General features: G+C 40.9%; 1 protein-coding gene across 1 annotated transcript in view; it reads left to right on the top strand.

The window, feature by feature from the left end:
* Window positions 1–12,687, top strand: part of LOC102503407 (zinc finger protein 385D-like) — a 673,076-nt gene that overhangs the window by 435,128 nt on the left and 225,261 nt on the right. Inside the window, 1 exon segment of the mRNA XM_027773944.1 lies at window positions 9,299–9,441. Within this exon segment, the coding sequence (XP_027629745.1) occupies window positions 9,299–9,441 (143 nt within the window).

Here is a 12,687-nt window from a genome sequence, read left to right as displayed (position 1 = left end):
CAAAGATTACCCAAATACTCCATGCACTGAGTCTAGCAGACATTGCCAATCCTACTTGATCTCTTCTCAGCCTTTGACTGTGAGAACCACTCCTTCTTTTTCTAAACCATCTTCCCGTTTGACCCAGACCCACTACCACATAGAGCTTATGCAGTCAGGCTCTATTTTGAGAGGTACAGGTCACGGGTAAATAAGAAACTATAGCAAAGCTAAGCGTTTTGTTGTTTTTGTTTTTGTTTTATGAGATCATCAAAGCTAGATATCATGGGCAAAATTATCCTGAGAGGCAGACAATAGCAGACAATAGCAATATAAACCTGCCTACATTTGTTTGGTTTAAATACTTGATTATTAATGACAGTTTATTGGGCGAAATAAAAGGTTTGTGATGTGCTCTCAAGATTTACCAGATATTGGGACCAGCAGATGGCATAATGCTTACATCGCTGGACTCCCACGTCATCGACTGCAATCAAGTCCCAGACCTGGTGGCTTAAACCTCGTGCCAGGAACGTGTGCGTGCATGCCCAAGATCCCAAGAGGAGAAGGGATTGAGATGTGGCCATCTCCCCACTCCCAAGGCCATAATTTCTCACTTTCTGTCTCTCTGGCGAGTGCATGCTCCCTATAGCAAAAATCTGTCTTAAAAAAGATTTATCAGATATTAATAAATATCCATTTGGCCCTGGACTGGCCCCTGTTTTTATTCTTGGTTTCAAATTGTGGTATCATTTTCATGTGAAGCACTCATTATTCATTAATACCTATTTCAACATTAAACCTTTTTAATTTAGGTTGCCCTTTGAGTATTATCACTATTGGTCACGCATGAAGATTTATAGGTGCCATTGCCTCTTAGGAACGGGCGGCTCATCTTTCCTGGCATAGTTCCTGCAGTGCGCTTCTGACAGTAGTCACATTTAGCTCTGAGAAAGCTCCTGTCCTCCAGAAGGAGGACTCAGGAGGAAGCAGGAAGTTCTGTCCTGTGAGATGGCGTTCTGAAGCTGGCTATATCAAGCACAGTGTCTGTAAATTGTTTATCACTTGAGAACATTGGTGCACTGGCACCTTTCCTGGTGAGGGAAGTGTTTTTTATGAGTGCAGTGTACGGCACAGAAGCCTCTAGCAATGTGTGGCTGTGGAAAGTTTCAGATGCAGCTAGTCTGTCTGAGAAACTGAAGTTTTAATATTACTTAATGTTAATTAATTTAAATTTAAAATAGACACATGTGACTAATGGCTACTGCATTGGGCATCCCAGCACTAAACTACCCTCTTTTTTTTTTTGAGAGAGAGAGAAAGTGATTTTTTTTTGTTTGGTTTTATTTTTGAGAGGTTTTTGCTATAGGGCACATGTGCTTGCTAGAAAGAGAGAGAGAGAGACAGAGATAGAAACCGAGAAATCTCCCCCAGGGGGGATGGCCACACCACAATCCCTTCTCCTCCATTTGCCTCTTGGGATCTTGGGCACACACGTCACGCACACATGTCTGGCGTTAGTTTAAGCCACCAGGACTGGGACTTGAACTGTGGTCAACTATATGGGAGTCCAGCGACATAGCCATTATGCTAACTGCTGGTCCCGAGAGAGAGTGATTTTTGCTAATAGGGCATAATGGGCTTGCCGGAGAGGCAGAGAGAGACAGAGAGAGAAACAGAAAGTGAGAAATCACCCCACAGGTGAGATGGCCATGCCACAATCCCCTGTCCAGTCTCCTCTCGAGAGTTTGGGCATGCATACACATGCACCCGGCGTGAGTTTGAAGCCTCTGGGTCTGGGACTGGAACCATGGTCAACCAGGTGCGAGTCCAGTGACATTGCCCTTACAACATCTGTGGTCTTCCTAAACTACCCCTTTTATTAGTTATAATTGATGATGTGAAATTACTCCTGGGAAATTCCTCTTGAGAATAATGTCATGATTTTACATTCTGTGTCACTAGCTGGAGAGGAATTTTCCAGGCAAACTCTTGCTTTCCTACAAGGAAGATATCTGTTCCAAATGGTGCTCTAGATCACAGAGGAGCTGAGGTACAGAGGGACACTGGAGGGTAAAAGTTTTAAACTCATTACTCTGGCACCTCTAATAGAATTTTCTCTAGTGTTTCCCAGGCACCAGAAGTTGCCATGAAAGCTAGTTAAGGAAGTGGGCAAATTCCATTTTTCTGCCCGTAAAGGCTTGACTTAGGATATTGGCAACTGGACAATCGCAGGTTTTTGTTGGGTTTTATTTTCTTTGGTGATGGCTTTCAGCAACAACAAAACACTGTAATGCTTCTTTTCTAGTTTTTCTCCCCCCTCCCCCACTGTGAGTTTTGAGGTGATTTGCTGTAGTAGTTAAATACAACTAAAACTGAAAAGATAGAAGAACCCCTGCACGGGGAAGAAAACCCAGGTCACTTACGTATGTTTTCTTTTGTGAGTCAAGATGGGATCACTGATCGTTGATGGGGGTATATGGGTTTTGAATCAGTGTTTCCAGCATGGCGACCTGGTTCCCCTGATTCATCCTCTCATTCTCACCTCATTCCCCCCTGTGTCCAGGGGCAGGATGAGTGAGACAGAAGTCACCATCCTGTGTGGATTAGTGTTGCCTTTGTGGGCTCGAACCTCGTTTTAACGTTAAAGTTGACCTGCCAAGGCGGGTCACTTTAGGCCAATGAGGTGCTTTCTCCTGAGGCAGAAATTGCTAGCTTGAATTTCTAAAACCTGAGAGGTGAATCAACAGTCCAGGACAGAGGGAAAAAGAAAAGCAATAAAAGTAAAATAATGACCAAGTTATACTAAATTCAGATGCTATCTCAAAATAACTTTCTGGTTTTATTCAATTGGGAACAACATTTAAACAAGATAGGTACTGAATGGGAGTTAGGGTCATGGAGGTTTAAGGAAAACATGATAAATACACAGCTTTCCTAGACAAGGAGTAAAGAATGATTACAACATAATTGCCCATTGTAATCGCCGACCAACAACCTTGAGTACTTGAGAGGCGGACGCACAAAGGAATAAAGACAAACCCGTCTTTATTTTTCTAACTCGGCAAGTAGATTTTATAGAATGTAATCTCAAGGGTTTCTGAAACACATTTGATTTAATATTTGTATCTTTCGTGATTCTTCTTCAAATATAGGGCAGTGCCAGGATGTTCCCATGGTAGATAAATAGCAGTTGTAAATACTGAATGTTTATCATCATCTTTATAAGCAGTGTTGTTTTTTTAAACCCGTGGTCCAGCTTATCTAATCTGATAAAATTGACTTAAAAATGTTCTTTATTTGTTGTTATTTCGTTTTGTGTTGTGATTGTCGTTTATATGCAAAAGCTGTTTACTTCAGTGTATTAAACATTGTTAAGGTCACTCAGATTCTTTCCGACAAGATATTTTGCTTCCCAGAGCCTCCACTTTTTTTATAATTTATTTCAATATTATTAATGGATAGCTGGCAGAATTGTGTTTTAAGAGAATTAAAGGGATTGAAGGTTAATCTCTACAATTAATTAATAAATGTCTTAAATTTAACTGTATTTTCCTTTTTTGGGGGGAGGGGAGGTTTTTGCTATAGGGCGCATGCACTCGCCAGAAGGAGAGAGAGAGACAGAGAGATAGAAAGCGAAAAATCACCCCCCAGGGGGATGGCCATGCCGCAATCCCTTCTCCTCCATTCTCCTCTCGGGATCTTGGGCATGCATGTGTACCCGGCATGAGTTTAAGCCACCGTGTCCAGGATTTGAACTGCGGTTGATTACATGGGAGTCCAGCAACATACTCATACGCTAACTGCTGGTCCCTTAACTCTATTTTCTACTCTCACTCTGCTTGGACCAGCAGATCACACTGACTACAGCACTCCATGAGTAACGTTGTAGACAAATTAAGTTTTGCCTGTTTCCCAGGTCCATCATTTCCCTACTTTCTTTAATGAGCCCCTCTTTGCTGCAGTGGACATGTCAGATTGTTATTTCTATTTTTTAATGAGAGCGTGTGTTTGTGTGGGTGTGCACACACATACATGTGCACACATGATACAGAGGCACCCTTTCCAGGATCATGTCACACCATGATTTTTACCCTCCAGCATGTCAGGATCTTGGGTGCCCACGTGAACACCCAACATGTTTCCAGGCCAACCCCAGAGATCCAAACCCGTGGTTGGTTATGTGGCTTCCAGCACTGCATTCCAGTATGCTACAGACTGCGGGGCTGACCTGGAAAATTCTAATTGAAATCTTTAAAAATGGATGTTAATAGTCGTCCATGTGCATCAAATATCAAGTAACTACTTAGGCTCCAGTATTATATAAAGTGCTTCCAATAGTTTTGTGCTGTGTAAGTATCTGCTTTAATCTTATTCTTCAGTATGGATAAGCTCATTTATATTTCAAGATAAATAAACGTATATACATTTCAATGTATATGAACATAGCTATATATTTCAATATAGATAAATCAATGAGGAATGAAAAAGATACTGATAAATTCTAGTTAATCATACTGCTAATAATAGAAATACTTGAATATGGGTAATTGTTCAAAAATAGAAGTTTATTCAGCTCATGGTTTGGCAGTCCACGGTCAAGGGACTACGTCTGGTCAGGGTTTTATTTGCAGCCGGTAATATGGCCAAGTGTGTCACATGACAAAAGTGTGGGCAGAGCAAGAACATGGGTATCCTTGTGTGTATGTCAGTCTCATCCCCTCTCCTCATAAACTCATTAAGATTCCATGATGGGATCCTCACCCTAATACTTGTAATCCTGTTCGCCTCCCAGAGACCACATCTTGCAGTCCCATAATCAGATTAATTTCCCACCCTTTGAATCCCATCACAATTTTTTACCAGAGTTTTAATACATGACTTTGGGAGAGACAAATTCAAACAAAAGCAGACACTCTTGAAATTACTTGGGACCAGTATGTGGCGTAATGGTTACATCACTGGACTCCCATGTAGTAGTAGACTATAGTTCAAATCCCAGACCCAGACATCAGAGCAGACAAAGATCTCTTAAATAAGACCCCTAAAGCTCAGGCAGTAATCTCAAAAATAGATAAATGGGATTATTTCAGGTTAAAAAGCTTCTGCTCTGCAAAAGAAACAGTAGTTAGAATGAACCAGCAACCCTCAAAATGGTAGACTATATTTGCAAACTATGCCTCAGACAATGGACTGATAACTGCAATATACAGGGAAACTCAAGCAGCTTACCCAAAATAAATGGTCAACCCAATTAAAAGATGGGCAAATGAATTGAACAGACAACTCTCTAAGGAAGACATACGAACAGCCAAAAAGCATATGAAAAAATACTCAACAATCCCTGTCATAAGGGAGATGCAAATCAAAACCGCAGTGAGATACCCTCTAACTCCAGTCAGAATGGCCAAGATAAAAATAAATAAATAAAAATAAAAATTATGTGCTGGCAAGGCTGTGGTGAAAGGGAATTCTCCTACACTGTTGGTGGGGACGTACAGCCACTGTGGAGAACAATATGGAGGTTCCTCAGGGGCCTACAAATAGAGCTACTGTGTGATCCAGCATTTCTACTCCTGGGTATCTACCCAAACGATAGGAGCATACTCGGTTGGAAAAGTGCTTACATATCCATGTTTATTGCAGCATTATTCACAATTGCTAAGACATAGAACCAACCCAAATGTCTATGAACAGATGAATGGATTGAAAAAGTGTGGCACATATACTCCATGGAATACTACTCAGCCATAAAAACGCAAGACCCTGACATTTGATAGAAAGTGGATGACTGTGAAAGATTTACTGTTGAGTGAAGCAAGCGAGACTATGAAAGAGAGACATTGCATATCTCCGTTAAATATACCGAATGTCCACAGTCTATGGCAGAAACTGAATGATTGCAGGATATAGAAGACTGAAGAATGGTTGTGGATACTGACACAGTGTGGAAGGAGGGTGGAAGGTGGGAGTTGGGGAGGGTGAGAGGAAGGAAATGAAAGAGAAAAATAGAAAGGGAAGACATTTAAGGGACACAGAAATGGAGAATTGTCTGTTGATAACGTGGATGACAATATCTTTAACTGGTCTGGTGTGCAGCATATGCTGGGAAAATTCACTTTAGAAGCTGTGGTGATATACAGTGAGTGTATGTATAAAATAAACTTTTTAAAATAAATTAAAAAAAGAGGTAGCCTCAATGTTGTGCTTTATCATCAGTGTTACAGATATCAAAGCAAGCATCCATTCTTTTATAAAATGTATTTATTTATTTAAAGTTTATTTTATTCCATGAGAGAGGACATGCGTATGTGATAGAGAAAGGTACCTTGACAGAGTCTCGTCAAGCTCTAGTCATCTTTCTCTACCCTCTAGCTGGTCAGGATTGTAGTTTTGTATGCGCCTTGTGTGTTTCAGGTCAGTTTGGGATCCAAACTCATGGTCAGCCTAATGACTTCCAGCACTGCAGATCCATACACTACTGCTTGTGCTACTGCAGCTGGACCAAGCATATATTTTAATTAAGGTGACCCATCATTTCTCTTAGACTCATGAATTGTTATACTCTGGTGTCACAGATCCAGGTCTTCTGGAAGTAGACTCTTTGTCTTTATTCTGGAGTGATTTCAGGAATATCAGTGGTGAGGAGTGGAAGACACAGGATTGAGAAGAGGAAGCACTTGGACAAGGATATAGTCATAACAGGGACCTCAGCACATCCTACAGTAGATGCTGCAAGAGGCTTTAGAGGCAAAATGTACCTACCCACCCCTCTACTTAAAAGTTAACCTTTGATGAGACAGCTCCCCTTGGCCCAGGGTAATTTACAAAGAAGATCTCTGGTAAGGGCCATCAGCCGCTAGCATAAGAAATATGACTGGGTTAGTCTTAACCTAGTTTCTGAGATCTTCGGATCAAATGAGATGATGAATATATATGAATATCTTTTGGAAAGAAAGCTCACTGTTATATTTGTGGATATGTTAAATGACATGGCTGATTTCAACCCAAACTTATTTTATTTGAGTTTTCTAAAGATGGACCAATCAAAAAAAAATTATTATGGTCCTTTACCTTTGTTTTTTCCTCATTAGCATCAATGTTCCTCAACTTTTATTTTGACCCAAACAGAATAGGAACCAATGTCTGAAGTGCTTCACGACAATAAATTCAATGAGAATTCTAAGTTAACTTTGCAGATAACAATTTTGTTTCTAGAGTATACAGCTTGAAAAATAAGGATTATATAGAATGGCAAAATGTGAAGCTACCTTAGGCTTTATCTTACTTCATAGAAAGCAGTCATAGAACCTTAGAAACTGGGAGATTTCTGGCAGCACAGTAACTTCTAATAATACCAAACTCATGACTCCAAGTTTTACGGATGCCTTCTCTAGGAAACGTTATACATTCACACTCGGTTTACTACCAGGTAGACAATAAAATAAGTTTATAGTATCCTCTGGTGAAAATAGGTTTGTTATATTTTGCTTTTATCTGTTTATTTTGTCTCTCTGCTGTTTCCCTCCTTGTACTGTTTTTGTTGTTGTTGTTGTTTGTTTTTAGAAAAAATGGTGTGCTGGGACCAGTAGTTAGTGTAATGGCTATGTCGCTGGATTCCCATGTCGTTGACCGCGGTTCGAGTCCTGGACCTGGTGGCTTAAACTCATGCTGGGCACGTATGCGTGCGTGCCCAAGATCCAGAGAGGAGAATGGAGGAGAAGGGATTGCAGGTGGCCATCCCCTATGGGAGGGTGATTTCTCTTTGTCTCTCTCTGTCTTTCTGGTGAGCGCACACAAAAATCTCTCCAAAAAAAAAGCCACCAAAAATCCCTCCAAAAAAAAAAAAAAAAAAAAAATGGCGTGGTAATTCAAACTTTAGTTGTTGGCCTTGTCGTTAAGAAATATTTTAAGGGAAGTTAAGATGGTAGGAAAAAATACTGTTTTTGTTAATTGGCTTTAGCTGATTTTATACCTGGAAGCAGGAGCACTTGATGGTTCTCGTATATGGTTAATTAAATCCTGTACTGATGGCTTCTGTTATAGGTATTAAGGCACTCCCTTGTTAGCAAATCCTCTGTCCCAGAAAGGTTGGATTTATTGTTGAGAAATCATTTTCTGAATGTTTAGTTTGCACTTAAGTAACTGATGGAGGCCGAAAGGTACTCTGTGTGTAGTTGCCAGAGGGTTGGTTGTGAGATTTGTGGAAGGTAATTCACATGGGGTTTCTGTCTACTTTGTTTTAAAACCAAGATGGCAGGCAAGTAAGTGGCACAGACACAAACCTTTCTTCTCCCCGGATCTCTTCAAATTCGTTTCTGTGAGGAAGGCAAAATCCCACTGCGTTTTGTTTTCCTAATGCTTCTTGGATTTTTACCAGCAGGTTTTTACAGTCTGTTGCTTGCCTCTCAGATTAGAAGAATGCTGGCATATTTTAATAGTTTCCTAGGATTCAAACAGCCTTTAATTAACAGCAAATTGATGTTTTGGAATGTTACCAAAACACGGGAGACCGAATGCTGAGGATGTGCTTCCATCCTTCCAGTTTCTGAGTCCAGCGGCATTCTAGAGTGGGGTCCCAGGAATGTGCTCCCCTGCAAACAGCTGGCTACCTACTGGCATCCATCCCATTGCCTGCTCACTGGTGGCCATCTGGATCCCACCTCCTCATGACTGGAAGGAGGCAGGTAGATGTTGAATTCTCAAAGCCAGAGCGGTACTGAGTAGATCAGGGGTTGCACAGCCTGCAGCACTGGTTTTGCTGGATTTCTTAATCCTCCAGTTGCCTGGGGAGTGGAATACAGCTGCCAGTGTTTGCGGCTAAACTTCTTTTCTGTGCCAGGTTCATGTCATCTTGCTGCCAGATATTTGGATGTGGCGGAAGAGAGCAATTCTATCAAATAATCACTCAGACTTGATGCCTATTTTAAGTGAGTGAGTTTTCAAAGAGAGAGGGGTGTGCGATGGATGGTTTTCGTTTATTATTTTATTTTTTTAAATCCAGACTCTTTGGTTAACAGTTTATGGGTGACACAGTCCAGAGTTCTCGGCAGGAAAAGGAAGACAGGTTGGGGAGTTTGAAATGTTAACTGCTACTTACATAACCAAGTAGATATAATCCAAGGAAAAAGAGCAGTCTAGCTAACTCCCTCTGCCTAATGGCCAATCTGCTCATTGGCCAGCTCGCTCCGGAGGTCAGTAGACTCCATGTCTCTTGTGCTTTGTCCAGTCGCCCACAAAGCTGGCCTTTTGGCCTTAGAGGAAGCCGTGCTGTTTTTTCCAAGTAGTCTCTGATGCTCCTTTTGTTCTCTTTCCTCAGGTGGAACATGCCAGAGTCCTGCTCTCCCAGCCCTGGTCCGTCCGTCAGCCCCACCTCTGCAACCATCGCTGGATATTAAACCATTTCTTCCCTTTCCAATCGACACTGCTGCCGCAGTCAACCTCTTCCCCAATTTTAATGCGGTAAGTGCCGTGGGCAAGTTTTCATCTGCTGAAGCAGTGGGTCCTGGAAGACCTTCAAGGCTGGGGAAGATTCGATCCCCGTCTCCATTTTGCTATGTGCCTAGCTCTTTGGCCAGTGTAAAGGCCACGTTGAAGTCCATTATCTGCCTGGTTACATGAAGTCCCCCAACCCAGGCTTCTTCTGGAAATGCAAAGAGATTCAGTCCAATTGGGTTGATCAGGAATTGATGTTTGCCTTTGAGTATCTTCTGGGTAACATCAACAATTCTATTCTTTTGTTATTTTGTTAAACAACATTCAAATAGAAGTTTAATATATTTAAAAGAACAGTAGACTTGAACTAAGAAATTCAAAATATATTTCTTCTATCTGGGCCTTATCCTTTCATTTTCAATCTGTTATAGCTTTTGCAATTTATTAAAGAGGACTCTGATAACAATAATCATTGTACATTTTATGTATATGACAATTTTTTCCTCTTTCAATTCGGACCACTCAGGTCTCTCATAGGACATTTATATATATATATATATATATGTTGTTTTCTTTTTCTTGGTGCCCAGCCATAGTTATTCAAATAAAGTCTTTCCTAAATTACTTTGTTTCTTTGGGCTTTGCCATTAGCCTTCTCAGCATAAGTTGAATTACTGTCTTGTCTCCATTTCAACTTTAAAAATGTCTTTGTAAATCAGTCAATTTGTTGTGTTCACCTTTTTATGTGCAACAGGCGAGAGTATTCTTAGGATGGAAATTAAAATAAGGATTGAAAACATTAGAACAAGTAAGTGGCTTTTTTTTTTTCAAGTATCATCTGATTCAACTTTCAGCAGTTATTATAATGCCGGGCTGAGCTTCTCAATGACAGGCTATGTCGGCACAACCAAGCAAAGAGAGTTAAGGTGAGGTGTCACCAAGTGCCCAGTGATCCAAAATAATATAGCTTTCTTGTTACCATACCTGGCCCCCATGATGGATTTTTTTTTTTTAAATTGTTCTCACAACTAATTATTCCCCTTCAGGAAGCAGAGGGGAGTCTATTTTCATTAACAGTGCTTTGACACATGCCGGTGAGACAGTATACTTGTGTGCTAGTCCTTGCTAAAAAGAATGACAGGCTATGTCGGCACAACCAAGCAAAGAGAGTTAAGGTGAGGTGTCACCAAGTGCCCAGTGATCCAAAATAATATAGCTTTCTTGTTACCATACCTGGCCCCCATGATGGATTTTTTTTTTTAAATTGTTCTCACAACTAATTATTCCCCTTCAGGAAGCAGAGGGGAGTCTATTTTCATTAACAGTGCTTTGCCACATGCCGGTGAGACAGTATACTTGTGTGCTAGTCCTTGCTAAGAAGGAAGACAGAATCAAAATGATAGTTTGCTTTTTGAGGGCCAAGGAATTTTCCTTGGGAACTTTGTTTTGAAACTGAAAAAGCATAGAGTTGCATTACAGTGATACTTATGAAAGACAGATTTTTAATCCTAGATGTTTCAACCAGAGTAGAGAAAAACCTGCTCAGCATTGAATTCCCTTATTCTGAAAAGACCAAATTTCTACCCCAAAGTCCTGTGGGTTCCCTTCCCCGAGCTCCCCATCCGCTCTTCTGTTAAGTGGTTCCCTGGCACACACAGAACCTGCTTCTCAGACAATCAAGAAATGATCCATCAAGGTGCTTTACCTGACCTCTGAGACCACTTGGCATCCTGTCTCTCAGGTACCTTGTCAGCTTTACAGCATTTTAGGTAAAAATATCTGGAAGATTTTACAAGGCTGGATTTAAAGCTTTTGATTTGCCCTTTGGGAAATATTAACAGCAAGATGATTAATTTGATTGACAGCTAGTATTGTTTGTCATAAAACACAGATGAGTGATACATGGAACTCCATGACACCGTACGGGTGCCTTTACCTTCTGTGTGACTGTTTCTTTCTCTTTAAATGAAATGGAATGTACCTGACAGTCTCTTCCTTTGAGGGTGTGGAGCTCTGTCATTCAAAGATTTGAGGGTGTTTTCTGTGTTTGTAGGCAAAGGTGGCATTGTGTAATGGTTAAGCTGGACTCTATAGCTAAGTTCAATTCAAATATCAGAACTGCCTCTGGTCATTGATTTGACCTTGGGCAGGCCCCACACCCTCCTCCTGGGTACCTCATGATCTTTATCCATAAAATGGGACTAGCAATACAACCCACTTCACAGCCTCATGATAATGATAATGTATGTTAAATCGTTTAGAACAGGGCTCAGCATATAACCAGAAATATGTGAGTGATAGGAATCTTGTTCATAAGTAACTTAGAAAACTTTCTGATTTTGAATGTGGCATTTCACTGACTAATTGATTACAAATATTGGACTTCATTCATTGTGCTTCAGAATGGACTATGATTTGAGTTGATATCTGTTCCCCTTAAACAAAAGGGGCCTGCATTGCCATGCCCTCTGCTTACTCCTGGGTTATTCCATTCTGTGTTGGTCAAGTGATAGCCAGCCAAGAGTGAAGTCACGGCTTGCTTCCGGTTGAGGAGACTCATTGGAAATTAGTCTCATGGATAATCTGTTAGATTCCAGAACTTTAGCAGATCCTGAAACAAAGTAAGATTGCATTTCCCTCCAGTGGTGGCTTCATACTGAGAATTAGGCCACAGAAACACGTATCTCTCTAAACAATAGCCTGAGTTCTTGCTTTTATAGCAGACGTGTCTCTCACTCTGCAAATCGAAGGTGTACAAAACATGATTTTTTTTTCTTTTTTACTTCTATCATTTGATTTGATTTCTGTCGTAAGAGAAGTCATTCCACCAGCCTGGAGGGAAATGCAATCTTACTTTGTTTCAGGATGTGCTAAGGTTCTGGAATCTAACAGATTATCCATGAGCGATTGCCGGGGTCTAGCCTCGGCGTGGGTGGTTATCTCGACGAAGGCAGCGAAGGTGAACAGAAGACAGAGGCCTCGATGCCTTTCATGCACGTCCTATGCTGGACATCCCTCAGAGATCGCTCTCTGAGGAGTGACGACTGCTAGGAATCATCGTGCGTTTTTATTGAAAACATGTTACATGCAAGTAAAGGGAGAGGGGCTAGTGTTTCAATTAACAGCTTATAAAGTTTTTAACAATAGAGAACAAAGATTCTATTCAGGGTTGGATTAAAGGTGGGTCTAGTGCAATTTCTATTCAGGGGTGGATTAAGGGTGGGTCTAGTGCAGTTCCTCAATTGTAGGTGGGTCTCCATGGAATGCAGTTTC

The sequence above is a fragment of the Tupaia chinensis genome, unplaced genomic scaffold (assembly GCF_000334495.1).
Source record: "Tupaia chinensis unplaced genomic scaffold, TupChi_1.0 Scaffold000389_1, whole genome shotgun sequence".
Taxonomy (NCBI): Eukaryota; Metazoa; Chordata; class Mammalia; order Scandentia; family Tupaiidae; genus Tupaia; species Tupaia belangeri.
Note: the sequence above shows the minus strand (reverse complement) of the source record. Positions and strands in the feature narration are given on the sequence as shown.